The sequence below is a fragment of the Natrix helvetica genome, assembly GCF_964273705.1.
Source record: "Natrix helvetica genome assembly, chromosome: 6".
Lineage (NCBI taxonomy): Eukaryota > Metazoa > Chordata > Lepidosauria > Squamata > Natricidae > Natrix > Natrix helvetica.
The window spans coordinates 73,864,841-73,891,893 of record NC_138553.1 but is presented as its reverse complement, the minus strand read 5'-3'; the positions used below and the strand labels follow the sequence as shown (position 1 = coordinate 73,891,893).

Sequence of the window (27,053 nt, the reverse complement as noted above, 5' to 3'; positions counted from 1 at the left end):
AAAGTTTGAACACCCCTGGACTAAGCGGAAACAATCAATCAGACAAGGGGAATGATTCTGCTCCTTGAAGATCCTTGAAGATGGATGACCTACCACACCCCTAACCATCTCTTTTGAAGGCTTAACATTCCCAAATCTTTTCACCACTCCTCGGAGGGCTTCGTTTTCTCACCCTTCACTATCTTCTTTGCCTTTCTCAAAACATTATTCCGATTTATCAGTGTTATTTTTGACTCTGGTGCTCCTCACATTTCCTGGTGGGATCCAACCAAGGCAGAATGGATTAATTAGGTCCCAAAGTCTGGACTTTTATGCTCCTGTCAAGATAGCATTGGCATTTTTAACAACTGCTGGTTCATGTTTAACTGGGGGTCAACAAAGTCCCACTTAGATATGCTACTACTAAGCCAGGTTTTCCGCATCCTATCCTGGTTCCTTACCTTTTTCCTGCCCCATTTGCAAAAATCTCCATTTTTCCCTTATTAAGTGCTGTCTTATTTATTTTGGCCATCAGCTCAACTCTTCCCAGACTTTTTTTTTTTAGTCTTCTCTCACACCTCAAAGGCCATCCATCCCAGCTTTCTGTCATCTGCCAACTTTTTATATGGCCCCTCAACTCCCTCATCCAAGCTCATTGAAAACACGCTGAACAGGAGAGTCCACTGGCCGTCCACTTGATGCTCTGAAGGCCACTCACAGGCGTTTCATTCTCTGAATGCTCCATTCAGCCAACGATGTGTCCTCACAGCATCATTTAGCCATATTTTACCCATTTGCCATATTTTGAAGGAGAATGTAGTGAAGCACTCTGTCTAAAGCTTTGCTTAGATGTACAGATACTATGTTGTTGTTAATTGGGAAGTCATGTCCGGCCCATCGCGACCCCATGGACAATGTTCCTCCAGGCCTTCCTGTCCTCTACCATCCTCTGGAGTCCATTTAAGCTCACGCCTACTGCTTCAGTGACTCCATCCAGCCACCTCATTCTCTGTCGTCCTGTTCTTCTTTTGCCCTCAATCTTTCCCAGCATTAGGCTCTTCTCCATTGAGTCCTTCCTTCTCATTAGGTGAGAAGGAGTTTTTCCTTCTCAAAAGCTCAAGTATTTGAGTTTCATCTTCAGGATCTGGCCTTCTAAAGAGCAGTCAGGATTGATCTCCTCTAGGACTGACCGGTTTGATCGCCTTGCAGTCCAAGGGACTCGCAGGAGTCTTCTCCAGCATCATAACACAGGTACTATGGTTGCAGCATTTCCCCCAGCCACTTAGCGAGTCACTCTTATCAAAGAAGAGGATCAAATTAATCCGACAGAATGTCTTATGTGAAAGATCCATACTCGTTCTTGCTGGTGGCATTTCGTCTCTCCAAAGATTCACGGAGATGCAGTTGGATCACCGCTTCAGGACCCTTTCCGCTACAAATCCAGATTTCCCGGGTCCTCCCTTTCACCTTTTGAAGATTAGGAAAGCACTGGCTCTCCTCCAATCTTCTGGGATCTCACTGGTCCTTCAGGAGTTCTCCAGGATTTCTAAGAGTGGTTCTTGAGTCATCTCTTCTAGTCCTTTAGGACTCCCGAGAAATCAATCATCTGGTTGTGGAGGAGACTTGAATTCATTTAGCCAAGTTCTCTCTTAGTCCCCCTTGTGTATATCCTAAACTTCAGCTTCCTCCTGGCAGCTTAAGGATCAACAGCCAGTGCCCCATTTCTCTTCTGAGATATGAAGTTCTACCTTCCCATTCGGATTATCTCTCATGATAAAAAGGTAAAGGTTCCCCTTGCACGTATGTGCTAGTCATTCCCGAATCTAGGGGGCGGTGCTCATCTCCGTTTCAAAGACGAAGAGCCAGCGTTGTCCAAAGACGTCTCTGTGGTCATGTGGCCGGCATGACTAAATGTTGAAGGTGTACGGAATGCTGTTATCTTCCCACCAAAGGTGGTTCCTATTTTTCCACTTGCATTTTTCATGCTTTTGAACTGCTAGGTTGGCAGAAGCTGGGACAAGTAACAGGAGCTCACTCCATTAGGCAGCACTAGGGATTTGAACCGCCAAACTGCCAACCTTTCTGATCGACAAGCTCAAGGTCTTAGCCACTGAGCCACCGCGTCCCTTCATCTCTTATGATAGACCTATATAATCTTTGACTTTTATTTCTAGCTTATCAAAAGTAGCTTTGTTTTTATAACTGCTCAAGTTTCCGTTCATTTTGCACATCAACCTTTTTGAATGTTACTTCTATAGTTTCCGAAGACTACTTATATTCCTCTTTGGTGATGTGCCCATATTTCTTGTATTTTTTCTCCCTCTTAAGGTTTTTAGAGTTTTCTTTATAATAAGGTAGTGGTGCAGTGGCCTAGAGGTGCAGCTCTCGCCTCACAATCAGGAGGCTGTGTCTTCGATCTTAGGTAGAGGCAAATATTTCTCTCTCTGGGCACACTGAGAATATATCTGCTGGGGGAAAAAAACTCTGCATTGGTGACGGGAAGGGCATCCGGCCAGTACCACACAGCTCCATTCAATTGCCCAGACACAACCCCGCAAGGGATTATGTGGTCGTCAAAAGAGAATGATGATTTATGATAAAGTTCCAAAACTTTCTGGATCCATACATACTACCTATTCAAAATTATACTTAAAAGGGTTTGTGGTTGATATGATGCTTACTTAAAGTTGAGCTTGGCTTCTGGTGATTTCATGGATACATCGCTGTATGTTTTCTTGGTCACAGAATGGAATTGTTCTTTTGGGACATAATTTCAATTTCTCAAGTCTAATCTAAACCATGGAATTTCCTGAACATTTAGAGTGACAGATTCAACTTTGCTGAATTATTGGAAGCCAAGATCACCAGAAGTCTGGAATGCTTCCCCCCCCCTCCAGTCATAGCATCTCTAAATATTGTTACTTGTTTTATTGAAGTATGTACAATAAGGCCATTGTTTTGTGTTCCATTTACTACAAACTGCAACTAAACAATTTTGCTCTGATCCATTACCTATTCAGAGTATTCTGTCTCCTATAAATTCATTTTTAAGTTTTCTGTGTTCTTTTTGCCACAGACTACATTTTCCTTTCAACACTAAAAAATAAAGACGTTTTGACAAATTTAGAAAGAACTTTGAACCCAGATAATTACCGGAGGGCTATAATCCCTTTGTGTATATACACATGGATTTTGCATTATGTTCAACACCTCCACCTTACCGCCCCACCAAAATGTCTCTGTTTAAAGGTCTTGATCCACCCCACCCCCATCTCAGAAAATTTTAAAGCAAAGCCAAGTACTTTGCATGAGTTTTACATTTTCCAGTCATTTGAATTTTTTTATTAAAAGGATCAGAGCGTATAAACTGTTGTTTGTAATGAGCTTTGTTAAATCACTTTGAAAAAAGGGAAGAGGAATTATACTTTACCATTTGCAAAAAAAAATAATACTCATAGACACACAGTGTTTACTGCTTTGGGCGATGAGTGAAATGCCAACTTGCAGCATTATGAACAATTAAAATGATATCGAAATGCAGTATATTCATACGGTAAAAGTAAAGGTTCCCTTCGCACATATGTGCTAGTCGTTCCCGCCTCTAGGGGGTGGTGCTCATCTCTGTTTCAAAGCCGAAGAGCCAGCGCTGTCCAAAGACGTCTCCGTGGTCATGTGGCCAGCATGACTAAACGCTGAAGGCGCACAGAACATTGTTACCTTCTCACCAAAGGTGGTCCCTATTTTTCTACTTGCATTTTTTACGTGCTTTCAAACTGCTAGGGTGGCAGAAGCTGGAGAAGTAACGGGAGCTCACTCTTTTAACCAGCGCTAGGGATTCGAACCGCCGAACTGCATATTCATAGATCACCTCATACAGCAGTTCTATCAAGCAATTAAGCATTTGAGTTGTGATAGTGAACAAAACACAATGATCACCAAACACAGCATCTCTTTATTCTGCTTCTTTAAAAACGCTGCTGATTGCAGAAATATTACAAATAGTTCATTTTGGAAATACAATAAAAGTTTAGGAAAATAAGCGTGTGACCAGTCATCACACCAAACATTATTTTGGCACTGGCGGAAAATAGCACCAAAAGAATATAAATAAGTCTGTGTCCATGCTATTAAACGTTTTAACAATGTGAAAAACTGTTTTAAGTACATTTCATTCCTCTTCTCTCCACTCAGCAGTTCTTTCTTTAAAATGCCAAAAAGAAAAAAAAAACCTTTAAAAGATTAGATATTTTGTCAAAACAAAACCTGCTAAAAAGTTGACAATGAATTTGAAATAAATAAAAACAGCTAGTTGGGTTCCTATGGGGATATTATTCTCCATTTAAGTTGTAAACAAGTCTCCAACGTAACTCTAACCCTTTGAAAAATTTATAATACCTCACAAGGAAATAAGGGATTGCTAGTACTGACATTTTAACCCATTGCAATACCAAAGTACAGAGCTAGTAAGTTACTGATAGCAAAAGTCCAATTTCCCAAAACACAGTTTTAATCTTTGTGTATCATGTACAAGAATTCATGTTCCTTTAAAAGCAGCAAATACTGAGACACAAGGACTGTATTCCACATAAATTATTGAATCCATTTGAAATATGGCTTATTATTGTCTCTTCCTACTATTATTGAAAATTAAGGCTTAAGTTGCATGCCTGTTCATAAAACTTGGACTGAATAATGTATGGATTTTATTTATAATTTAAATTTAAAAGGAAGAAAAGCAGAAATCGTATGAGTTTCCTGTTCTGAATGCCTTTGTTCTGAGGTAAATCAAGTTACAATGAAGAGCATGGGGGGAAAATTTTTAAGATCCACACATTCCAAATCGCATTATAGATTTCTATTACTTTCTCCTGTTAAGGAAACTGGACGATATATTTCTTAATGATATCTGCTCTCAAGCTCACTAAGGTAATAAATGTAAATTTTTTTAAAAAAACTGCATTTCTCTTCCACCTATGAATTATATTTTTTAATGGCTCATCTTATTCTTTTGAATTAAAGATATCTAGATGCAAAGTCCACATCGTTAATGAAAAATAAAATGCTGGTTTGGATACAATACTCAAGTGTTTCTCAACTCTGACAATTTTAAGACATGTGGACTTCAACTTCCAGAATGCCCCAGTTCACGTATCCTAAAATTGCCAAGGTTAACAAAGACTGCTGTAGGACATTCATAGATGGGTGGACATCAACTCCCAGAATTCTCAGTAAAGGTCAGGTTGCTTGGGAATTCTGGGAAATGAAGTCTACACTTTTTGAGGGCTTCCAGCTTAGGGTGGTATCTTCAGTGAACTCCAAAGGAAAAAAAAAAAGCAGATGGAAGCCTATCTGGCAGTAAAAGTGTGTGTTTTTATGACATTTTGGAGAGCACCCCAAAAATTAGAAAATACTTTGCTTTCTTTGTGGCAGTCAAGGAGTTTCAAATTAGCAATAGCACTTAGACTTATGTACCGCTTTCCAGCTCTCTCTAAGCAGTTTACAGAGTCAGGATATTGCCCCCAACAATTTGGGTCCTCATTTTACCCACCTCGGAAGGATGGAAGGCTGAGTCAACCTTGAGCCTGGTGAGATTCGAACTGCCAAATGGCAGGCAGCCGGCAGGCAGTAGAAGTAGCCTGCAGTACTGCACCCTAACCACTGCGCCACCAAAGTTCATAAAAAAGTTTTAAAAAGCGATTCATTCCAGCGCAACTAGTGTTCCCGGAAATTAATTTCAGGAAAAGTCCAATAAAAAGAGGAGAAATTGGGACATCCAGAAACTTTCCAACATCCCCTATAATATTAACACTATAAAAACAATACATTTTTAATGAAAAATAGATTTTCCTCTTTAATAATAAGGGTATCAAACATCGTTCTTTTCTGCTCCTAGTCTGTGGTAGCCAGGGTGTTTTTTTCATTTTGAATGAGACCTCTCTGCCAGAGACGTCAAGTTTTAAAAAAGGAACTCCTCAAAGTTCCTGTATTCTCTATCTCTTTAAGTAGGAGATGTCTAATTCCACACAAGTGCGTTGGGGGGGGGGGGGACTTTTTAAAAGTCACACAAGAGCTACAGATCTTGCTGTAAAAATTGTTATTTTTTTTAAACCAAAAAATAAAAGACAGTTAACATTGTGCTACAACTGCTTATCCCAGCATAAAACCATCAACAGAGGAGATGTAGATTGTCTTCCTGCTGAATTTTTTTTGTTTTTTGTTTGGGTACAAAAATACTCTACGGCTTTCTCAACCCTTTGTCCACTCTCAAGAAACAAGACAAGAAGCCTAAACTGAAGTCAGAAAAGATGCCTCAGTTGTAAACAAAGACTTCCTAAAGTTGGGTCAGCAACATTAAGATGGGTGGGCTTCAACTCTCAGAATTCGGGTGTAGTAGTGAGTTGAAGTCCACTTCTACTTAGCACCTTAGCACCTCAAAGTTGCTCAGATCGAGAAGCAGTATCCTACAAGATTGTTTGGTCAAGTGCTAGAAGAACACATACCTCAAAGGTTTAAATTTCCCTGCCTAACATCGTAGCCCCCAACCTAATCTTCAGAGACAGAATAAAAACTTTTCTCCGAGGATGAGTCAATATCCGTAGACGTTCCGGAAGTTTCAGTGTCCATGAAGAAGGAAGCGACGGAACTACAGCTGTCGGGGTGACTAATTGCACCCTTCTCCTTCGTCAAGTATTCGCAATAGGGGAGACTCCAGAGCCATTCTTCAAGATTGGGGAAAGAGTGAGACGCCTTGGGAGGTGGGTAGGACAGATGAAGGCAAGGCTTCCCTGGGGCCGTCTGGCATTTTCTAAGCAAGATTTCGCTTAATTTGCTGCAAGGACAAGAAGAAATAATCATTAGTAAGTCTTGGAATTATTTTTTTCTGGGAGAAATACCGTATTTTTCGGCGTATGAGACGCAGCAAGGTTTTGAAGAGGAACATTAAAAAAAAAAACGTTTTTGCGCTCTGCAAACCTCCCAAAAGGTTTGTTTCCCCCCCCAAAAAAAAGGGCATGAATAGCCCTTAGGAAGCTTGTAGAGTGCTGCTGGGGGCCAGGGGAGGGCAAGAAACAGATCGTTTTTTGCTCCTTTCTGCCCTCCCCAGCCCCTAGGAGCTCTCTGAAAGCCACCCAAAAGCTATGCATGGCCATTTTGGTAAAGGGGGCAGGGTTTCGGGAGGCAAAAAATGCTGTATTCAGTGTATAAGACGCACCCAGATTTTCAGCCTCTTTTTTGAGGGAAAAAGGTGCGTCTTATCCTCTGAAAAATACAGTAATAGAATAACAGAGTTGGAGGCCTTTTAGTCCAACGCTCTGCTGAAGCAGGAGACCCTATGCCCGTGATGGCGAACCTATGGCACGCGCGCCTGAAGTAGCACGCGGAGCCATGTCGCCAGGCATGTGTGGCATCACCCATTCCTCTTCTGGGTTTCTGGTGCGCATGCGCACACGGCGATCAGCTGGCCTTTCTGCATGCAGCAGTGCCAGAAACTGGAAGATCTGGTCTTCTGCTTTCCGGCATTGTCACATACAGGAAGGTCAGTTGATGGTCGTGCGCGCATGTGTGCCAGTAACTGGAAGACTAGCTGTCCAGTGTGCATGCGTGCGGTGGAAACTGCAAGTGCATTTTCCCGCATGTGCATGCTCCCTGAGCAGCTCCTCTTCTGGATTGCGGCCCAGACAAGTGCATGCGCGCGCTCTCCCTTTTTGGCACTCAGTGGCACTCCAGAGGCTTTATAGGAGCCTTGGGAGGGCGAAAACAGCCTCCCCCGCCCCCCCAAACGCACTCCGGAGGCTTCAGGAACCTTCAGGAAGCTTCCCTGATGCCTTCGGAGCGCTCAAAACGAGCAAACCGGAAGTCCGTTCCCAAACTTCTGGTTTGCCCGTAGGGCCGTTTTTTTACACTTCGGAGGCTTCATGGAAGCTGATGAAGCCTCCGGAGGGCCTCTGGGGAGGGCGGGGGGGCTCTTTTCGAAAAATGGCTTTTAAAAAGGGTGAAGTCAGCTGGCCAGCGCGCGCATGTGTGCTGGCCAGCTGACAGGGCAGCACCTCGCGTACCCTGACAAATAGCTCCGCATGCCATAGGTTTGCCATCACTGTTCTAGGTGGTTCTCTCTTTTATGTGCTTCCACCCATTACTTCTTTTCCTGCCCTCTGGAACTCTGGAAAATAAGCCAACCTCTTCACTGTGTTAGCCTTTCAGATATTGGTCAATAATATACCCCAGTCTTTCTTTTCATTACACTAGGCATACCCAATTCCTTCCTCCATTCTTCATATGTTTTAGCCTCCAGTCCCCTAATCATCTATTGCAGGGGTTGGAAACTCTGGAGCCACAAGTGGCTCTTTCATCCCTCTGCTGTGGCTCCTTGTCGCCGGTCGGCTCCAGAATTGATACGACTTTCAGTTAGGACAGGTAGAGGAAAAAGGATACCGTGTTAGGAGGAAACTCTATGATGGGGGAACTGGACTTCCGATCAGCAGAGGAAAAAGGATGCCACGCTAGGAAGAGACTCTATGGTGGGGGAACCGGACTTCTGGTCAGCAGAAGAAAAAGAAGACTTCTGGTTGGGAGAGGAAAAAGGATGCCATGCTAGGAGAAGACTCTATGGTGGGGGGGGAACCAGACTGGTTGGCTCCAGAATTGGATGGGGGTCTTCCGGTTAGGACCTTTGTGGCTCTTTGAGTGTTTAAGGTTGCCGACCCCTGATCTATTGTTTTTTCTCTGCACTCTTTCTTGCATTCTTTAAATATTACATTTTCTTTAGAGAATCTGTAGCCATTTAGAACAGACAAAACAACACAGCAAAGTGGAACAGAGGCTGCAGTACATCACTGAGGAATTGCTCAAAATGCAGTAATTCCTGCCTCCACCCCTTTCATTTCAGGTGGAGAAAATGATATCGATATATAAATTTTCCAGAAATTGTCCAACTCCATTATGCTCTCCAACATATGTGTTTCCTGTGCTTGGCCAAAGAAGTCGCTAAACATACCTTGGGGTTTTCAGGAGCCCTTTCATTGTTCGGCCATAGACTGAACCCATCACTTGGGAAAGCTGCCCCTGCATCCATCGCACATCCTCGGGGATGTCAGGAAACCACTGGACCAATCTGCAATCAAGAGAAAGGAAGCGGTCCTTCAAAACAAACTTTTTTCAGGATGGGGGCTTGTTTTTAAAATGTTCACCCAACATCTCCTTTCCTGGTATCAGTTTATTTATTTTTTATAAGGAAAGAAGTATTTGTTTTTTTAAAAAAAATCTGTATTAAAAATAAAATAATTTAAAAGTATTTAATTCTACTTTAAAAATCAAAATAACAAAAGGGTAAGATTTTCATAGGTGAATTCTTGCCCTGTGCAAATAGTGGACTTAAATAGATATTTAAAGCTATGACTAAAACGTAGATTTGGGATTTTTTTATTTTTTTTATATAAATGTTTTTATTGCACATTTTCCTTTATTCTACATCACAATTACAATTTTGCAACAGCGGTCTACTGGTTGTATCAAGTCCTTTTTAAATATACACATGGTGTTCTACAACATAATCGTAACCATTATTCTCTTAATCATATAGTATAATCTCTTTTTAAATACATGATATTGTACGAGATAGTTATATCCATTATTTCCATAATTGTGCCATAATGCTCTATACCTTTATCACTCTATACATTTTAATCTATCATCATGTATAGTCCAATAATACTATTGCTTACAATATATATTAAGTTTGGTTTTTTTAAAAGTATACACGTGTTTGTTTATGAAGCTGAACACAAAATGAATATATTTGTGATTTTCCTGTTAAGTATAAACTGTATGCATATGATACATTTTATAAGTATAAACAGAAGTTAAGAGAGAGAGTAATACAAACCAAACAGCCCAATCTAATCTCAGCCATGAACTCACAAGATGGCAAGTTTTCTTATTGTTAAGACCTGTGAGCTCAATGGGCTTACTCCTAAGTACCGTATTTTTTTGAGTATAAGACGCACCTTTTTCCCTCAAAAAAGAGGCTGAAAATCTGGGTGTGTTTAATACACTGAATACAGCATTTTTGTGTCCGGAAACTCTACCCCCTTTGCAAAAATGGCCATGCATAGCCTTTAGGAGGCTTCCAGAGTGCTGCTGGGGGCCTCGGAGGGCAGAAATAAGCAAAGGATGGGCCATTTTTTGCTCAATTTTGCTGCCCCCCGCCCCCAGGAGCACTCTATAAGCCTTCTAAAGGCTATCCATGCCTTTTTGGCAAAACCATGGGCCATTTTTTGCTCCTTTTTCTCCACCCCCACCTCCCAGGAGCACTCTACAAGTCTCCTAAAGGCTATTCATGCCCTTCTTTCGAAAAAAAAGGGCCCGTTTTTGTGAAAAACGGGCCATTTTTGGAAGGTTTGCAGAGTGCTTTTTTTTAAAATTTGCCACTTCAATACCTTGCTGCGTCTTTTACTCCAGTGCGTCTTATACTCCGAAAAATACGGTAGGTTTACACTACATACAAGTTATGAGCAACTTTCCTCTAGCTCAGGGGTGTCAAACTCGTGGCCCGCGGGCCAGATGCATCACATACTGGCCATGCCCACCCCCCGGTTTAGTGAAGGGGAAAAATTCACAATATGTCACATGACGACGTGTTGTCACGAGTTTGACACCCCTGGACTAGATGAAAGGACACCATTTATTTGCAACATATAGAGAACCAGTTTGTAAGATGCTGGACTGGAAATATGGAGATGAAGCGTTCCCATCTTCAAACCTAGGCAAGAAACCAGGTTTATCAGCCTCCTCCACCCCACAGGGTTGTTGTTATGGGGAAAAATAGGAAGACAGACCATTATATACACTGCCTGCAGTTGCATAAAATAAAGGTGGGATATAAATCTAGCCAATAGATAACTAAATATACGCAGGTTTAGCCTGCAAGGTATTTGGGCATCTGTAAGAAAAATGGCCTCAGAAGGAATAAGGAAGAATTTTTGGAAGAATAACCCAGATGTAAACTTTATGAAAAAAAGTCCTCAATACCTTGAACATTTGGAAATTAGATCAGATACACTCACCTTACAACCACACAGAAGGCAGACTCAACTGGTAAAGTGTACGGTAGCATCATGTAGGACATGAGCCGCATGGGAAGAAATTTTGAAAGTTGAGTGTAGAGTCCCCCTTTTTCTTTACAAGCTTCTTGTAATGCTGTAAAATTTAAATAATCAGAATCTGAATTCATTCATGGATGATCAAGCAAGAACAAATATGGGTAGAACATAATCAATTTTTCCCATTAGAAATGTCTGAGTAGGACCTTCTAGTATTCTAATAGTAATAGCACTTAGATTTATATACCACTTCATAGTGCTTTACAGCCCTCACTAAGCGGTTTACAGAGTCAGCATATTGCTCCCCCCACCCAACAATTTGGGTCCTCATTTTACCCACCTCGGAAGGATGGAAGGCTGAGTCAACCTTGAGCCTGGTGAGACTTGAACTGCCAAATTGCAGTAGCCTGCAGTATGGAACTCTAACCACTGAGCCACCGTAGCTCATAATCAGGTTATCATCAAATTACATTTTGGTTTATACAACTTTTCATTCATTTTAGTCCTCTTTTACTGGGGATCAATAGCCACAAATTCCCTGAGTGAGGAGACTCTGGATCATTATAGCATTATGAAGACATGGGATTAGCTTGGGTTGTTTAATCTCTAACTAAAATGGATTCATAGAAAAATCATTCTTTGACACCGAAAAAAAAGAAAATAAAAATAAAACTCTGTTTTAATTTGGAAAAGGAAGCCAATTTGGGCTGTCAAGAGGCTTGACAAACACTCTGCACAGCTAAATCATCTAATAGTTCCCCCCAAAATTAACTTAAAATCAACTTGTCTTACGCATGCGCTAAAATAAGCCTCAGAAATAATAAGACCTCCCCGAAAATAAGGCCAAGTGCTTATTTCAGGTATCAAAAGAAAATAAGACCCTGTCTTATTTTCAGGGAAACACGGTAGATGACAAATGTATCACAGACAGTATAAAGGGAGATGGTTAATCTAGTTTATTTGATTATTTCTTTATATATGTTTGATTATGCACCCCTTTTCTGTAACACTCAGGAACCAAATTTCATCAGTGCAAAATGAATGATATTCACCAATGTAAATTCTGTAACAAAACTTTTCAAGTAAATTAATTCATGCAACCTTCAAAGTAGCTCCTTTAATGGCCTTCTTATACTTTTGGCCAGCTAAAGGTTAATTGCCAAATCTCTCTAGTCTTGTTTAGATAGTAAATCAAAATGCTTCAGTACAAATTGGAAAAAATAATAATTAAAAAGCAGCACATTTTGTCTGGTCTCTGCGTATTGGTGCTAAAGAATTAAACATAGATTTTTGCAATAATTAATTAATTTAGAATTTTACCTTTATGTAGTCTAGGAGGCAGCTTCTCAAAAATAGTCCTATCCAATGGCCAAGATGTTGCCTTCAGCTGATCAATAAATAATTTTTCGTCTTGCATCTCTTTTTTGTCTTTATGTGCTGCATTTTTTTTATCGCTGTAGCCTGAGATTTGAGCATATCCCAGATGTTCCTGCTTGGTTAAGGCTAAGTCGGCAGACACTGATTCTTGCAGGAAACCTTAATAAATAGATTAAAGAAACAAATGCTTCTGCTAAGAGTGACAGTATGCAAAGCAAGCTACATAAAATGTAGGCCTTTTTTAAAAAAACCACAAAGATTTTCTAATCTTAATTTTCAAATCTTGGACTAAGAATGTTATGCCTATTTGCAATTGGGTTGTAACTTCCACCAGCTTCTTCCGACTTTTAAAGCTGAGACATTCCTGGCATTCCTGCAAATGGCAATGAATTAACAAACATTTATATTTATTTGTTTATAGCATTTCCATAGCATATCTTTTTGGTAAGCCTTGGGTTGCTTAAGGTGCCAACATTCATTGGATGAAAGTATCACAGGAAGAAAATCGCAAAGCTACTATATTTTTTGGAGTATAAGACGCACCTTTTTCCCCTCAAAAAAGAGAGTGAAAATCTGCCTCCCGAAACCCCTTTGCAAAAATGGCCATGCATACTCTTTAGGTGGTTTCCAGAGTGCTGCTGGGAGCTGGGGAGGGCAAAAATAAGCGAAAAATGGGCTGGTTTTTGCTCATTTTTGCACACCCCCAAGGCCCCCAGGAGTACTCTATAAGCCTCCCAAAGGCTATGCCTGCCCTTTTTTTTGACAAAAAACAGGCCCATTTTTGTGAAAAACGGGCAGCTTTTAGGAGGTCTGCAGAGTACAAAAAAGCTTTTTTAAAAAATTTGCCTCTTCAAAATCTTGGTGCGTCTTATACTCCGGTGAGTCTTATACTCTGAAAAATACGGTACTTCCAACAGCGTACGTTCAATGGCAAATCTGCCCAACTGAATACAGATAGCCCTCCAGTTACGACCCATTGGAGTGCAAAATTTATGTTGCTAAGTGAAACATTTGTGAAGTGAGTTTGTCCCATTTAATGATTTTTTTGTGCCACAGTTGTTAAGCGATTCATTGCATTTGTTAAGTGAGTAATGTGGCTGTTAAGTGAATCTGGATTCTTCATTGATTTTTGCTTGTCAGAAGGTCACAAAAGCAGACCACATGACCTCAGGACGCTGCAATCGTCATAAATATGAATCAGTTGCCAACCATGCTGCAACGGTTGCAAGTGTGAAAAACGGCCGTAAGTCACTTTTTTCAGTGCCGTTTCTAACTTTGAACGGTCACTAAATGAACTGTTGTAAGTCGAGGACTACCTGTACAGGTAATCTTCGACTTACAACTGCAGTCGGAAGCACAACTGGCATTGCTAAGCAAAGCCACCATTAAGTAAACAATTTTGCAACCATTTTTGCCATGATTGTTAAGCTGCCATTATTAAGTGAATCATGCAGTCACTCAGCGAAGACAGCTCCCCCCCCCCCTTGACTTTGCTTGACGGAAGCTAGCTGGGAAGGTTGCAAATGAACCCAGAATAATGCAAACAACCTAATTACACGCCAGTTGCCAAGCAACGGAAATTTGATCACCTGGCAATGGGGAATACTGCATCAATTGTAAATATGAGGAATAGTCATGTCATTTTGTTCAATTGGAAACGGCTGCTAAACAAATGACGATAAAGGACTACTTTCATGGAATTATTACCGTATTTTTCAGAGTATAAGACACACCTCTTCCACCCTCAAAAGAGGGTGAAAATCTGGGTGCATCTTATACACTGAATACAGCATTTTTGGCCTCCCGAAACACCGTCCCCTTTGCAAAAATGGATGTGCAGAGGTTTTGGGACGCTTGCAAAGTACTCCTGGGGTCTGAGGAGTGCAAAAGCGAGCGAAAAACGGGCTGTTTTTTTGCCCCCCCCCAGCCCCAGGAGCACTCTACAAGTCACCCAAAGCATATGCATGCCCCATTTTTCACAAAAAACAAAGCGTGCAGAGGGTTTGGGAGGCCTGCAGAGGGCAAAATCTTTTTTTAAAAAAATTACCTCTTCAAAATCTTGGTGCGTCTTATACTGTGGTGCGCCTTATAGTCCGAAAAATACGGTAATTACCCTTCCTCAGAGTGCTTTCCGAATGAGCCCCTGTTGTCTCCAGAGTGCGGCTCCTCTTGGGCCACCTGATGACTGCTGAGACCACTGACCACTTCTTGCTCTGACCACTTCTTGCTCTGCCCACACGAGAGGGGGGAAAGCCAACCTATAGGGCCGAGAACTGCCCAGGGACCTCGTCTCCGTTGACCTCTGACTTTAGCATTTCAGATAGCGACAGCAATAGCACTTAGACTTATATAGTGCTTCATGATACTTTACAGTTCTAAGTCAGGGATATCAAACTCAAGGCCCGTGGGCCGGGTGATTAGATCTGGCCCGCAGGCCTGCCCTGGAACAGCAAAGGAGCAGCCTGTGATATGTCTGCCAGCAAAAACGGAGCTTGAGAGCCTACTTTCGCTGGCAGAGTGCTTTGGCCACCACAGGTGCCCCCAACACAAGTGATGTCAAGCTGGCCATGCCCACCGTAGCCACGCCCACCCCAGTCTCCCAAGGTCAAACCCAACCCTGATGCGTCCCTCAATGAAATTGAGTTGGACATCCCTTCTCTAAGTGGTTTACAGAGTCAGCCTATTACTCCCAACAATTTGGGTCCTCATTTTACTGGAAGGATGGAAGGCTGAGTCAAACTTGAGACCGTGAGTCTGGAACTGCCGGCAGTCTGCAGAATTAGATAGCTAGAATTCTTTATTGGCTTAAGTGTGATTGGACACACAAGGAATTTGCCTCCAGCGCATAAGCTCTCGGTGTACATACAAGCAACAAGGGATACATCATGATCGTAGTCATCGTAAAAATACATTCAACATAAATTATAAGATACTACACGTAGCGATAGTCATAGGATACTAAATAAGCGATCAGCACAAATGATACTACAATATTAAGTAAACAATATAAATCATAAGTTACAAGCAACAAAATTATAGTCAGAAGATACGGAGATAGGTAATAGGAAAGATGAGGAGAATAAAGTAATACAGCATTACTAGATAGTTTGACAGTGTTGTGGGAATTAGTTGTTTAGCAGAGAGATGGTATTTGGGGAAAAACTGTCCTTGCGTCTAATTGTTCTGGTGTGCAATGCCCTACAATAGTGATGGCGAACCTTTTTTGCAAAAGCGGGGGGAGCACAGGGGGGTGTCGTGCGTAGGCATGCCACACCCATAATGCCATGCGCGACCCCAGCGTGCATGACCAGCGCTCCCCCCCCATTTTTTCATTGCTTTTTTCACACTCCCCAGGCTCCAGAGGCTTTATAGGAGGCTGGGGAGGGCGAAAACAGCCCCCCCCCCAGGAGCACTCTGCAAGCCCCCTAAAGGCTATTCATAGCTTTTTGGGGGGGGGGAAACAAGCCCATTTTTGTGAAAAACGGGCCATTTTTGGGAAGTTTGCAGAGTGCAAAAACTTTTTTTTTTAATTTGCCTCTTCAAAACCTTGGTGCGTCTTATACTCCGGTGCATTTTATACTCTGAAAAATAGGGTACATCTTGAAAGAGGGGAGCCCAAGACAGACAGACCAAGAAAAGTTCCGTCTGACTCTTAAGATTCTTGTGGTGGGAGGTGAGAGAGAGACTGGCATAGGGACATTTTGTGTGGTATTTCATGGCATTTACTACGATGGTCAAACACTTCAGAAGTTCCAATAAATAATCTCGCAATCTCCATGAATTGCATTCCCACATATCACCACTCCCACCCCGCATCCTGCTAAGCCAACAGCAGGAAGGGCAAGACTGTCGAAAAATGAAGAATCCAAAGATAACACTCAAATTTCAAGAGACAAGACAATGACCTACCCTAGCAGAAGGGGGGAAAATGTTTTTTTGCCCATTCCGGAAAGAAAACATCAGAAATATGTGTTTCTTAAAGCCCTGTAATTAAAGTATCGAAGAGGGCAAGAGACAATGGATGGATGATCTCCCTTTTTGTTGTTGTTCTGATTTGCTTTTCCTTCTCTCTCTCTCCCTCTTCTATTTTTTTTTAGGTAAGTGACATGATTAGAAGTTAGGTAGGATAGAAAGAAAAAAGTATTTTAATAAAGGGTGACATGAATAGAATAAGTGATAGAAATAAGAGAAGGGGGAATACTAGTGCATATACTTTTGTATAATAAAAGGGAAGTAATGACAAGAGAAAACATGAAATAACTGAACAATGATAGATTACAACCTATTATAAATGTGTAGCATTATTAGAAATACATAAGTTGAATGAATGTAATAATTATTAACTCTACTAGTTTTATTTGTATTAGAATGTATGACACCCAGGTGCCACACTGTTCACACATTGATTTGATATATTTATTTTAAAAATAAACAAATAAAAAACTTGGGGGAAAAAGAAATACGTGTTTCCGCCTACAATCAATCTGAGCATAATAAAGCATTCTGGACACTCCTTTCTGCTATGTGAAGTAAATAAATTTGAAAACAGTAACCTACCGTTTTTTTTCAAAAATCTAAGAGAGTCTGAATATCCTTGTTCGCAGAGTTCAGCTAGCAACTGGAAAAAAAATGTACAGAAAACTAGTTAAATAAGTTTTAAAACTTATGGAAAGAACATTTTTCATACCAGTACTTCATGCCACTTACATTCATGGAGAACACGGAGAACTAATTTAGAACGGAATAGAATTCTTTATTGGCCAAGTGTGATTGGACACACAAGGAGTTTGTCTTTGGTGCATAGGCTCTCAGTGTACATAAAGGAAAAAATAGAATAGAATACATTCATCAAGAATCATAGGATACAACACTCAGTGATAGTCATAAGTTACTAATAAGCAAGCAAATCATACTAGGAAAGAAATAAAAGCAATATAAATTGTAAAGACACAAGCAACATGGTTCGTTCTAGTCATAAATGGGAAGAGATAGGCACTAGAAAGGAGGAGAAGAATGATAGTAATACAGACTTAGTAAATAATTGGACAGCGTTGTGGGAATTAGTTGCTTAGAAGAGTAATGGCATTCGGGGAAAAACTGTCCCTGTGTCTAGTTGTTACGGTGTCCAGTAGTACCCTATAGTGTCGTTTTGAGAATAGAAGCTGAAACAATTTATGTCCAGGATGTGAGGAGTCGGTAGATATTTTCACAGCCCTCTTTTTAACTCCTGCAGTATACAGGTCCTCAATGGAAGGCAGGTTGGTAGCCATTGTTTTTTCTGCAGTTTTAATTATCCGTTGAAGTCTGTGTCTGTCTGTTATTTCCACTGACAGCCTGGTACTGAATGAATGCATCCTTGAAGGAAGATTTTTATGAAGCTATTCCTAATCTCTCTAAATTGTTTCCCTGCGCAATATTAACTGGCTCTTCTTTTGCCCATGCAACAGAGCACTGAGCAATATGGAAAGAAAACCTGCAGCATCACAAGCCATGCAGAATTAACAATGCAGTCTTCCTAAGGAGCTAGTTTCTCCAAGACCGTTCCTATATCCCTGAGAATAACCTGTGGGAGCAGCTGGACCATGGGGTACTTGAGTATTGTAGAATTTCAGAATGCGGTAACTGAAAAAGACATTTGAAACACGATGCCCACGCAATAGAAGCAGCTAAAAAGACAGACCTAAAAAACAGCTTCTTTCACATCTCATAAAAAAGGAAAGCCAACTAATCAATTCAATATAGTAGAGTAATATTTCACATATTGGTGCATCCAATGTGGCATCGAGGTTCTCCACACTTTGATCATTTAGTGCATTATAACAACCTTGAGGTGTGTGGAATTAAACTTCCACAATTCCCCAGACAGCTAGAATTAAAAAACACTAATTTAGTGGATCCACTGTATTTCTTTTTTACAGTTCAAGTTGTCGCCCTGGCAGTGTCTATGGTAGAGTGGCATCCATGATGACCTCAAATGACACACAGTATGATGTAGCCACACAAATGACATGCATTATTAACTCCTTAGATCCAATTGTGGACTGTCCAATCCAAACAGTCTTTCTCCATGTACAGCAAATCCAGCAAAAAGGCTTCCTCCCTCCCTCCCTTCTCTTTCTCTCCCTCCTTTGCAGTCAATGGGAATGAGAAAAAAGGTGTACAGGTAGTCCTGACATACGACCACATTTGAGTCCAACATCTCTGTTGTTAAGCGAGACATAGGTAAAATGAGTTTTGCCCCATATTATGATCTTTCTTATCATAGTTATTAAGGAATCACTGAAAATAACTCTGTGCAAAACAAATTATCTACTTTTGCTAAACCACAGATATCATCAACTCAAAACTTGAAGCTAGCTGTGAACTTCCAAACACAACACAACAGTTCAATAACCTTTTTGTGTCTGTGTGTGTGCCTTTGAGTCAGTCATTCCTGGCAACTTCCTGGTGTAGTACCTGCAGTTTTCAGAAGTGGTTTCCCTTTGCCACTTCCTTCCTAAAGGTGAGCAAGAAAGACTGCCCCAAGGGCACCCAGCTGGTTTCATATGCAAGGCAGGACTAGAACTCAGAGTCTCCTGATTTCCAGCTGGGTCCCTTATCACTGCACTCGAACTGGCTATTTCCAACAACTGCTGCATCCGCCTAAAAAAGTTCTATAATGTACTGGAAAATATTTCAACATGCTCTTTTATAAATTTAACAGCGTCCGTACTGTTCCTAATATAAACTACGAACTTTTCTACCCTGCCAATTCCATCTCTGCCAACCAGCTTGGCCAATGGTTAGGGTTGCAGATTACGGAACTGTTTTGGCCTTTTGGCTGCCGGCCCCTTCAACAGCCAAATCAGACGAGGAGGCGGCTTGGGATTCAGGGTCAACATCAAGGCAACCTGGGAGCTCTGAGGGGGAAGAGGGAATGGATCTGGCAGAGAGAGAGAGAAAGAGAGAGAGGGAGGGAGGGAGGGAGAGACAGAGACAGACAGAGAGAGAGACAGACAGACAGACAGAATGTCAGCGTTCCAAATATCATCCAGAATTAAATCAGAGTTCAAGGCATAGCTTTCCTCAAAGTTCCAATTTATTAAGAGAGACATGTTGGTACATCTGTGGAAAACCTGAATCTGAAAACTTCCTGGGTTTTCCACCCAGTTGAAAGTTCATGATCCTGCCCCCACACCCACAAGTCCATCACATGGTCCAATCTTCCACTGCCACGCTGGCATTTCCACCCATCTAGTTCCAGTCAGGTGCAGAGGTACAGAGACAAAGAATGACCTTGATTTCTAGAAAGGATTTTTTTTTATTTTTCAAAACAACGCATTCTACACCTTACTATTCCCCCTCCCAATTCCCCACTAATGAAACAGCATAGTAAAGAAAGAGAGAGTGTGTGGCAGGCCAAAGATCCTAAAAGGAACCGGCTGCAGGCCTGACACAGACACAGAGAGCTGTCCGTCAGCCCTCAGATGGAGAGTCAACAGCTCCCAGATCTAGAGGCGGCTGATGAGGAAGAAGAGGAACAGCTGGGTTCTGTGCCTGACGTGCAGATGTGCAGAAGGCAGAGGAGAGGAGAGCAGTGAGGAAATCCGTGAGCCGGTCCTTGGGAAGGAAGAGCCACCGCGGCTAGCGAGGCCCCACGCTAGCTCTGGGGATAAGAGGCAGGAGGGGGAGATGAATGAATTGCCTCCAGAAGTTGTGAATGCCCCAACACTGGAAGTCTTTAAGAAGATGTTGGATAGCCATTTGTCTGAAACGGTATAGGGTTTCCTGCCTAGGCAGGGGGTTGGACTAGAAGACCTCCAAGGTCCCTTCCAACTCTGCTATTGTATTGTATTGTATTGTATTGTAATAGATGTGGCAGATAACTATTCATCTCCCTGCTGGACAGACTTGTTAACTTGTGTTGAGAGAGAAACTTTATGCTGGAGCTGCTGGCACTCCTAATAATGGAATCATTGCTTCAGCTTCAGAGGATTTGTTGCGTTTGGGGAGCTGTGTGGGAACAGGAACGTTAATTGAAGTCCCACGACATTCTTGTTTTTTGTGTTGCTTGGAAAATATGTATAACATTTTCTCAAAGTCATACAAATAACTATCAGCATCAATGAAAATAATGATCATATAATAGGCAATATTGAACATACAATACCTGGGGCTCTGGAGGAAAAAGTGCTTGAGTTAAACGGTACATGTTCCCTAAGCTAAACTGAATGCTTGTATTGGTCAGATGCATCTCGTGGAAATTTGCAGAGTTCCCCTTGGGACAAATGTCACTTTCCCCAGAAAAAGGAGAAACGGTGATGGTGTTCTTCAAATTATAGCGAGGTAAGTTGTCACTTAATCCACCGTCCACGTAGCGCTTTAAGGAAGAGAGGAAGAGGGGAAACATAAAAGGCTGTACTTGCTTAATTAAGCAAAAACTCATTGTATTTGATTTATGCAAGGTAAGCTTAAAAGGTTAGAAAACACTTACTAAATGCTTGAAATTAATTATTGGGCTTCATAGGAATGTGACAGAATTTCTCGAAATTGGGAAAGCTATTAGAATTTGGGGGGGGGGGGTAATTTAAAACCAAATCTATTTTCTGAACAACAGGAGAAAATTTAATGAGGTACGAGGATAGATAACTGGCAGTGTTTTTTCAACCTTGGCAAGTTTAAGAGTTGCAGATTTCAACTCTTCAGAATTCTCTAGTCAGCATGCTGGGTGGGGAATTCTGGGAACTTGTTAAAATGTTCATGACTGGGAGAGACATGGGAACAAGGTCAGCCAATGAATAGGCATAGCAATTAAGTCAGCCAATGGGAGCTTAAACACATCTGAGTCTGTGCAGAGAATTGAAACAGAAACCTAAGCAGTCTGCTGCTCTGAGAAGTAAACTAGCAGTCTGCCTGGGCTTGTCTGCTGAAATGAAACTAATTGCTTGTGTTTGCCTGTAACTCTCCTGCCTTGTGTTTACTTGGAAGAACCACCAGTTGGTATTGTACATTTATTCATCTATTCTTATGTATGTAAAGAAGTTAATGAATCCTGCTGCATCAGTTATCTGTGTGGGCTTCTGGATTTGAATTTATGCAACAAACTCTAACAGCTGAAGTCCACATGTCTTAAAGTTGCCAAAATAGATAAACACTTGGTTCCGATATAACCTACTGCATCTCACTGTTTACAGGAATTGCTACATATGTTATCACTTAAAAAAAAAATCCTTGTTCTATTTAGAATTTAAATAAGACTACCATTTGATTGTCAAATTTTAATTCACCATTTATCAGGATCAATCTGTAATGATTCAACCATTTAATTTTAGCCATTTCTGGCCAGACCTCAATCCTCTACTGCAGGGCTGTCAAACCCGCGCCCACAGACCAGATGCGTCACGCGCTGGCCACACTCAGCCCCGGTTTAGCGAAGGGGGGATAAGTTGCGATATATCACATGACACTGCCATGATGACGCGAGTTTGACACCCCTGCCCTACCGCATTCATCTCCCACACTTCATAGCACTAAAATGTTGGTCTTCTAATTATATTTACCTACTTACTTACTTACTTACTTACTTATTTACTTACTTATTTATTTATTTATTTATTTATTTATTTATTCATTCATTCAGCTATTTGTTTATTCAGCTATTTATTTATTCAGCTGCCCATTTAGCTAAAAACAAATCACGATGTTTTTGTAATAAGAATTAGAACTGGAAGCAATACAGGGGTTTTACTCAATGATAGCAAAAAAACAAAAATGTGTTTGGAAAAATCAAGAAGCACGTATTATATTTCTCACTTTGCTAAACTCTTTCACATGATGGTCCAGTCATGTAAACTAAGAAAATCTATCTAAATGGATACACTTAAAAAACATGGAACCTACTTTTTCCCCCAGAAATATACTTGTATCATAAAATAATACTGAGGTATTTGTAAGAAAAATTACATGAAATTAGAACTGTCATACATAAACTGATCTAACTCAGCGACCCCCAACGCCTGGGCTGTAGCCCACTAGTGGGCCATGGCCTATTCGGAATAGGGCCACGCGATTGGCTGGCAGGAGTAAGCGTCCATGTGCACACAACTCAGCCTGTGCGAACGGTGGGCCGGGGGGCACTTGTGCACATGTGCACCAGCATTCTACTTGCGCAAGTCGATCTGTGCGCATGAGCGCCAACATGCCACTCGTATTAGGGCTGCATGCGCAGCTCAGTTTCTATCTACCCCCACCCAGCCGGGCCCCAAAACCACAAAGGATGTGGACCGCTGATCTAGCTATTATCTGCTGAAGAACCCTTCTTATTACTAAAGCAGAAAAACAACCACTAAGTAAATAATGATTAATACTGCCATAGTTCCTTTATAGCCAACAGGCAGATACCCTTTAACTTCCATGCCTGGCCCTGAAATACATTGCACAAGGGAGGACTTTAAGGTAAGAGGATTAATCATTAGCATTAATCTTCAAGAGGATTTTTTTACTGTTATGCAGGCCAGTTCTCAACAGTTGCTTTTCTGAACAACTGTATTTGTGCCCTGCAAATCTCTGCACACACCTAGCACTTAACTCTAATCTTGAAGTAGGTACACACTAACTGGAAGCACAACGGACTCAAATATCAATGTACTATACCTGCGTATCGTCTTACCTCCTCCACCCAAGATGCAACATGACACAAGCCTTAGGTAGTGCCGTATTTCCCCGAAAGTAAGAAAGGGTCTTATTTTCTTTTGACACCGAAATAAGCGCTTGTCCTTATTTTCGGGGAGGTCTTATAATTTTTGAGGCGCAGATGGCGGCGAGCATGGTCACTTCATGGATGCTGCTGTGTTGCAATATTTTTGGGAAGGGCTTATTTTTTGGGGAGAGCTTATTTGAGCGCACGCGCTCAAAAGCCATATTGGGCTTATTATCCAGGGAGGTCTTATTTTCAGGGAAACAGGGTAAGAAGAGTGAAGAATGCAAGGTATAAGAGGGGTTTGGGACCACAAAATCAAATAGTTTAGCCCACCCTGACCATAACTGATGAAGCTTGGCAGTATGGTTTCCCATTTTGAAATACTGTATTTTTGGGAGCATAAGACGCACCAAGATTTCGAAGAGGAAAATTTTAAAGTTTTTGCAAAAAACCTCCCAAAAATGATGTGTTTTTCATGAAAACGGGCCTTTTTTTTTTAGGGCATGAATAGCCTTTAAGAGGCTTGGGGGGGGTACCCCCCCAAATGAGCAAAAATGGCCCATTTTTCGTAAAAACGGACCCGTTTTTTGTCAAAAAAAGTGCATGCATAGCCTTTAGGGGGCTTTCAGAGAGCTCCTGGGGACTGGGGGGGGGGGGCAAAATTAAGCAAAAAACTGCCTGTTTTTCGCTCATTTCTGCCCTCCCCAGCCCCCAGGAACTCTCTGAAAGCTTCCTAAAGGCTATGCACAGCCATTTTGGTGAAGGGGTGGGGCTTTGGGAGGCAAAAAATGCTGTATTCAGTGTATAAGATGCACCCAGATTTTCCGCCTCTTTTTTGAGGGAAAAAGGTGCGTCTTATACGCCGAAAAATATGGTACATTGTTGTTCTTTAAAGAACAGGCATCATCCCAACTCCCTCTAAATATCCTGAGGAAAAGATAGGGACTTTCAAAAGCACTATTATACCTTTGAGACAGGAAGTCGAGGACAGGTAGTCCTCAACGTACGACCACAATTGAGCCCAACATTTCTGTTGCTAAGTGAAACATTTGTTAAGTGAATTCTGCCCCGTTTTACACCTTTGTTTGCCACGGTTGTTAAGTGAATCAGCGCAAATGTTAAATTCGTAACACGGTTGTGAAGTGAATCTGGCTTCCCCATTGACTTTGCTTGTCAGGAGGTCGCAAAAGATGGTCACAAGACTCCGGGACACTGCAACGGTCATTAAGTATGAACCAGTTGTCAAGAGTTTAAATCCCACAACCATCGGGAGGAATGCTGCAACGGTTGTAAGGGTGAAAAACGGCCATGAGTCACTTTTTTCAGTGCCGTTGTAACTTTGAACAGTCACTAACAAACCGTTGTAAGTCGAGGACTACATGTACTGGTAATCACGCGACAAAATCTAGTTTTAAATCAAATGACCCTGGCGTTTAATATGTAGATTTTTAAAAAGTCAAATTATTTTCACAGAGCTCTCTTATTGGTACGCTTTCTTTCACACTTCTTCCCACAACTGGAAATAATATCCGTTATTTTCATCAGATGATTTTCCTTCACCCCGCTGGTGAAGCTGACTTGATTCACCAATGTTTAGACATAAGTGAGCTAATTTTGAAGTTACCCCATTTTAACTCTGAAGAGGAAACTGTTGTCCCATCAAATTACAGCGAGATTACTTCAACTCAGTTTATCTCAATAAATCCCAATATAAATCTCAATATAACCAAGAAATAATACTTACCACCCCTCTAAATGAAGGTGGAATGAGGCCACAATATATAGGCACAAATGAGCTACAAAGCAGGACCTATGAAAGATTTTTTAAAAATAAAGATTAGCTATATTTATTTCTAATTGCAAAGGAAAAACGTCTTATAACAATGCAGTTTACAAATCCAATTCCTTCAGGGAAACTTTTCAAACAATCAGATGGGTGACTCCTAGGGACAAGATCCCCCATGTTTGTAAATACCGTGTTTTTCCCCAAAATAAGACCCAACTGGAAAATAACCCCTAATATACGCCCTATGCCCCAAAATAAGCCCCAGTTAAGATTGTCAATCAGATGGATACATTTAGTACCATATTTCCCCAAAAACAAGATCTAACCGAAATATGAGCCCTAACACATTTTTTTGGAGCAAAAATTAATATAAGACCCAGTCTTATTTTCAGGGAAACGTGGTAATAACATGGTAAAAAAAAAAGTAGTGACAGTACCGAACATACCTGCACAACCTCTTCTTTGGAATTAAAATCGGATATTAATACGTTTTCCCCGTCAGACACTCTTGTTAGTGAAATTGAAACTTTCCCTGATAACAATTTGTAACTGTTCTCAGGAAGATTTTTGTAGAGGCCGTCTCTAATTATTTTCATCACGTTGAAGGAAGGATGAAGAGGACCAAGATTTCGTTTCCTGGCTTCTTTAGCTAGATTGAAAACGTCTGCACAAGCCTGTGCTGAAAGATATATAAGCATTATGAGACAAGATGTCAGATTGAAGTATTCCTTACAAATGCACGCTTCCTCCATTGATTATTTCATTTTAAAATGTTTTTAAAAAGCCAAACATGTCTTGAAATATTCCAAAGCTAACATTCCACAACACCTGATTTTATTAAGGCCATCCAGTTGAATACGTTTATCCTTTCATATGCAGGTATCTGGAATATTTTCTGTGGTACCTTGCTCAATAGTAGTAACCGTGAAAGGGATCTTGGAGTCCTAGTGGACAACCATTTAAATAGGAGCCAGCCGTGTGCAGCAGCTGCCAAAAAAGCCAACACAGTTCTAGGCTGTGTAAACAGAGGAATAGAATCAAGATCACGTGAAGGGTTAATACCACTTTATAAGGCCTTGGTAAGGCCACACTTGGAATACTGCATCCAGGTTTTGTCGTCATGATGTAAAAAAAGATGTGGAGACTTTAGAAAGAGTTCAGAGAAGAGCAACAAAGATGATGAGGGGACTGGAAGCTAAAACATATGAAGAACGGTTGCAGAAACTGGGTATGTCTAGTTTAATGAAAAGAAGGATTAGGGGAGACATGATAACAGTATCCCAATATCTCAGGGGTTGCCACAAAGAAGAGGGAGTCAAGCTATTCTCCAAAGCACCTGAAGGCAGGACAAGAAGCGATGGGTGGAAGCTAATCAAGGAGAGAAGCAACTTAGAACTAAGGAGAAATTTCCTGACAGTTAGAACAATTAATCAGTGGAAAAATGTGCCTCCAGAAGTTGTAAATGCTCCAACACTGGACTCTTTTAAGAAGAACATTTGTCTGAAGTGGTGTAGCGTTTCCTGCCTAAGCAGGAGGTTGGACTAGAACACCTCCAAGGTCCCTTCCAACTCTGTTACTCTATTCTATTTAAAAACCTCAGTTGAGAAAACTCTTATCTAAATTATTTCAGAAGTAATTCATCTGCTCAGAGAGCTGCAGATTCTCTATCCAACTAAAACACCAGCAAAGGAAAATTGGTCTTGTTTCAACTAGAGACAAATATATATTTGCAACTCATTTCTGTGTTCTGGTTCCCTACCCAATTTCCCTTTTGTAATTTTTCTCTCTGTCCTCCTCTCTGCTATTCCATGCTGAATCTACCGAGGATCCTAGTGCCATTTGGAGCTCAGCAAAGAGGTTGGGAGCTTAACTTGTTCGAGAAAAACGCCCTCTTCCAGACAGGATATCCAATCTGGCACTCAGCTGACTTAAGATGTTTGCATGTGATGCAAGGTAAATTAGGATTCTATTAAGTAAATATTTATCTTGCCAACTGGCCGAAGGTAGCTGAATGGCATGCCAAAATTTTGGAGGGAATCTGTAGAATCTACACTGAAACAAAAACCCTACTAGGGGTAGCTCAGCACCTCATGGAAAATTTGGCATCTTCAGATCTGCCTCAGCTAATGGATGGCCC

At 41.2% G+C, this 27,053-nt stretch overlaps 1 protein-coding gene across 4 annotated transcripts in view; it reads right to left on the bottom strand.

Annotated features, from left to right (window-relative positions):
• Positions 1 to 3,911: 3,911 nt before the first annotated feature.
• The window catches only part of LOC309394391 (patatin-like phospholipase domain-containing protein 2), a 40,744-nt gene continuing 17,602 nt past the window's right edge, over positions 3,912 to 27,053 (bottom strand). For 3 of the 4 annotated variants that reach the window (XM_081957481.1, XM_081957482.1, XM_081957483.1), the window contains exons 2-9: positions 25,363 to 25,595; positions 24,875 to 24,940; positions 20,602 to 20,811; positions 17,010 to 17,070; positions 12,396 to 12,611; positions 11,040 to 11,172; positions 8,972 to 9,088; positions 3,912 to 6,808 (exon numbers count right to left, since the gene is read on the bottom strand). In XM_081957481.1, coding sequence (XP_081813607.1) covers positions 6,523 to 6,808; positions 8,972 to 9,088; positions 11,040 to 11,172; positions 12,396 to 12,611; positions 17,010 to 17,070; positions 20,602 to 20,811; positions 24,875 to 24,940; positions 25,363 to 25,595 — 1,322 coding nt within the window. In that variant the 3' untranslated portion in view covers positions 3,912 to 6,522. The remainder of the gene's footprint in view (positions 6,809 to 8,971; positions 9,089 to 11,039; positions 11,173 to 12,395; positions 12,612 to 17,009; positions 17,071 to 20,601; positions 20,812 to 24,874; positions 24,941 to 25,362; positions 25,596 to 27,053) is intronic. The other variant, XM_081957484.1, reaches the window with a different exon arrangement.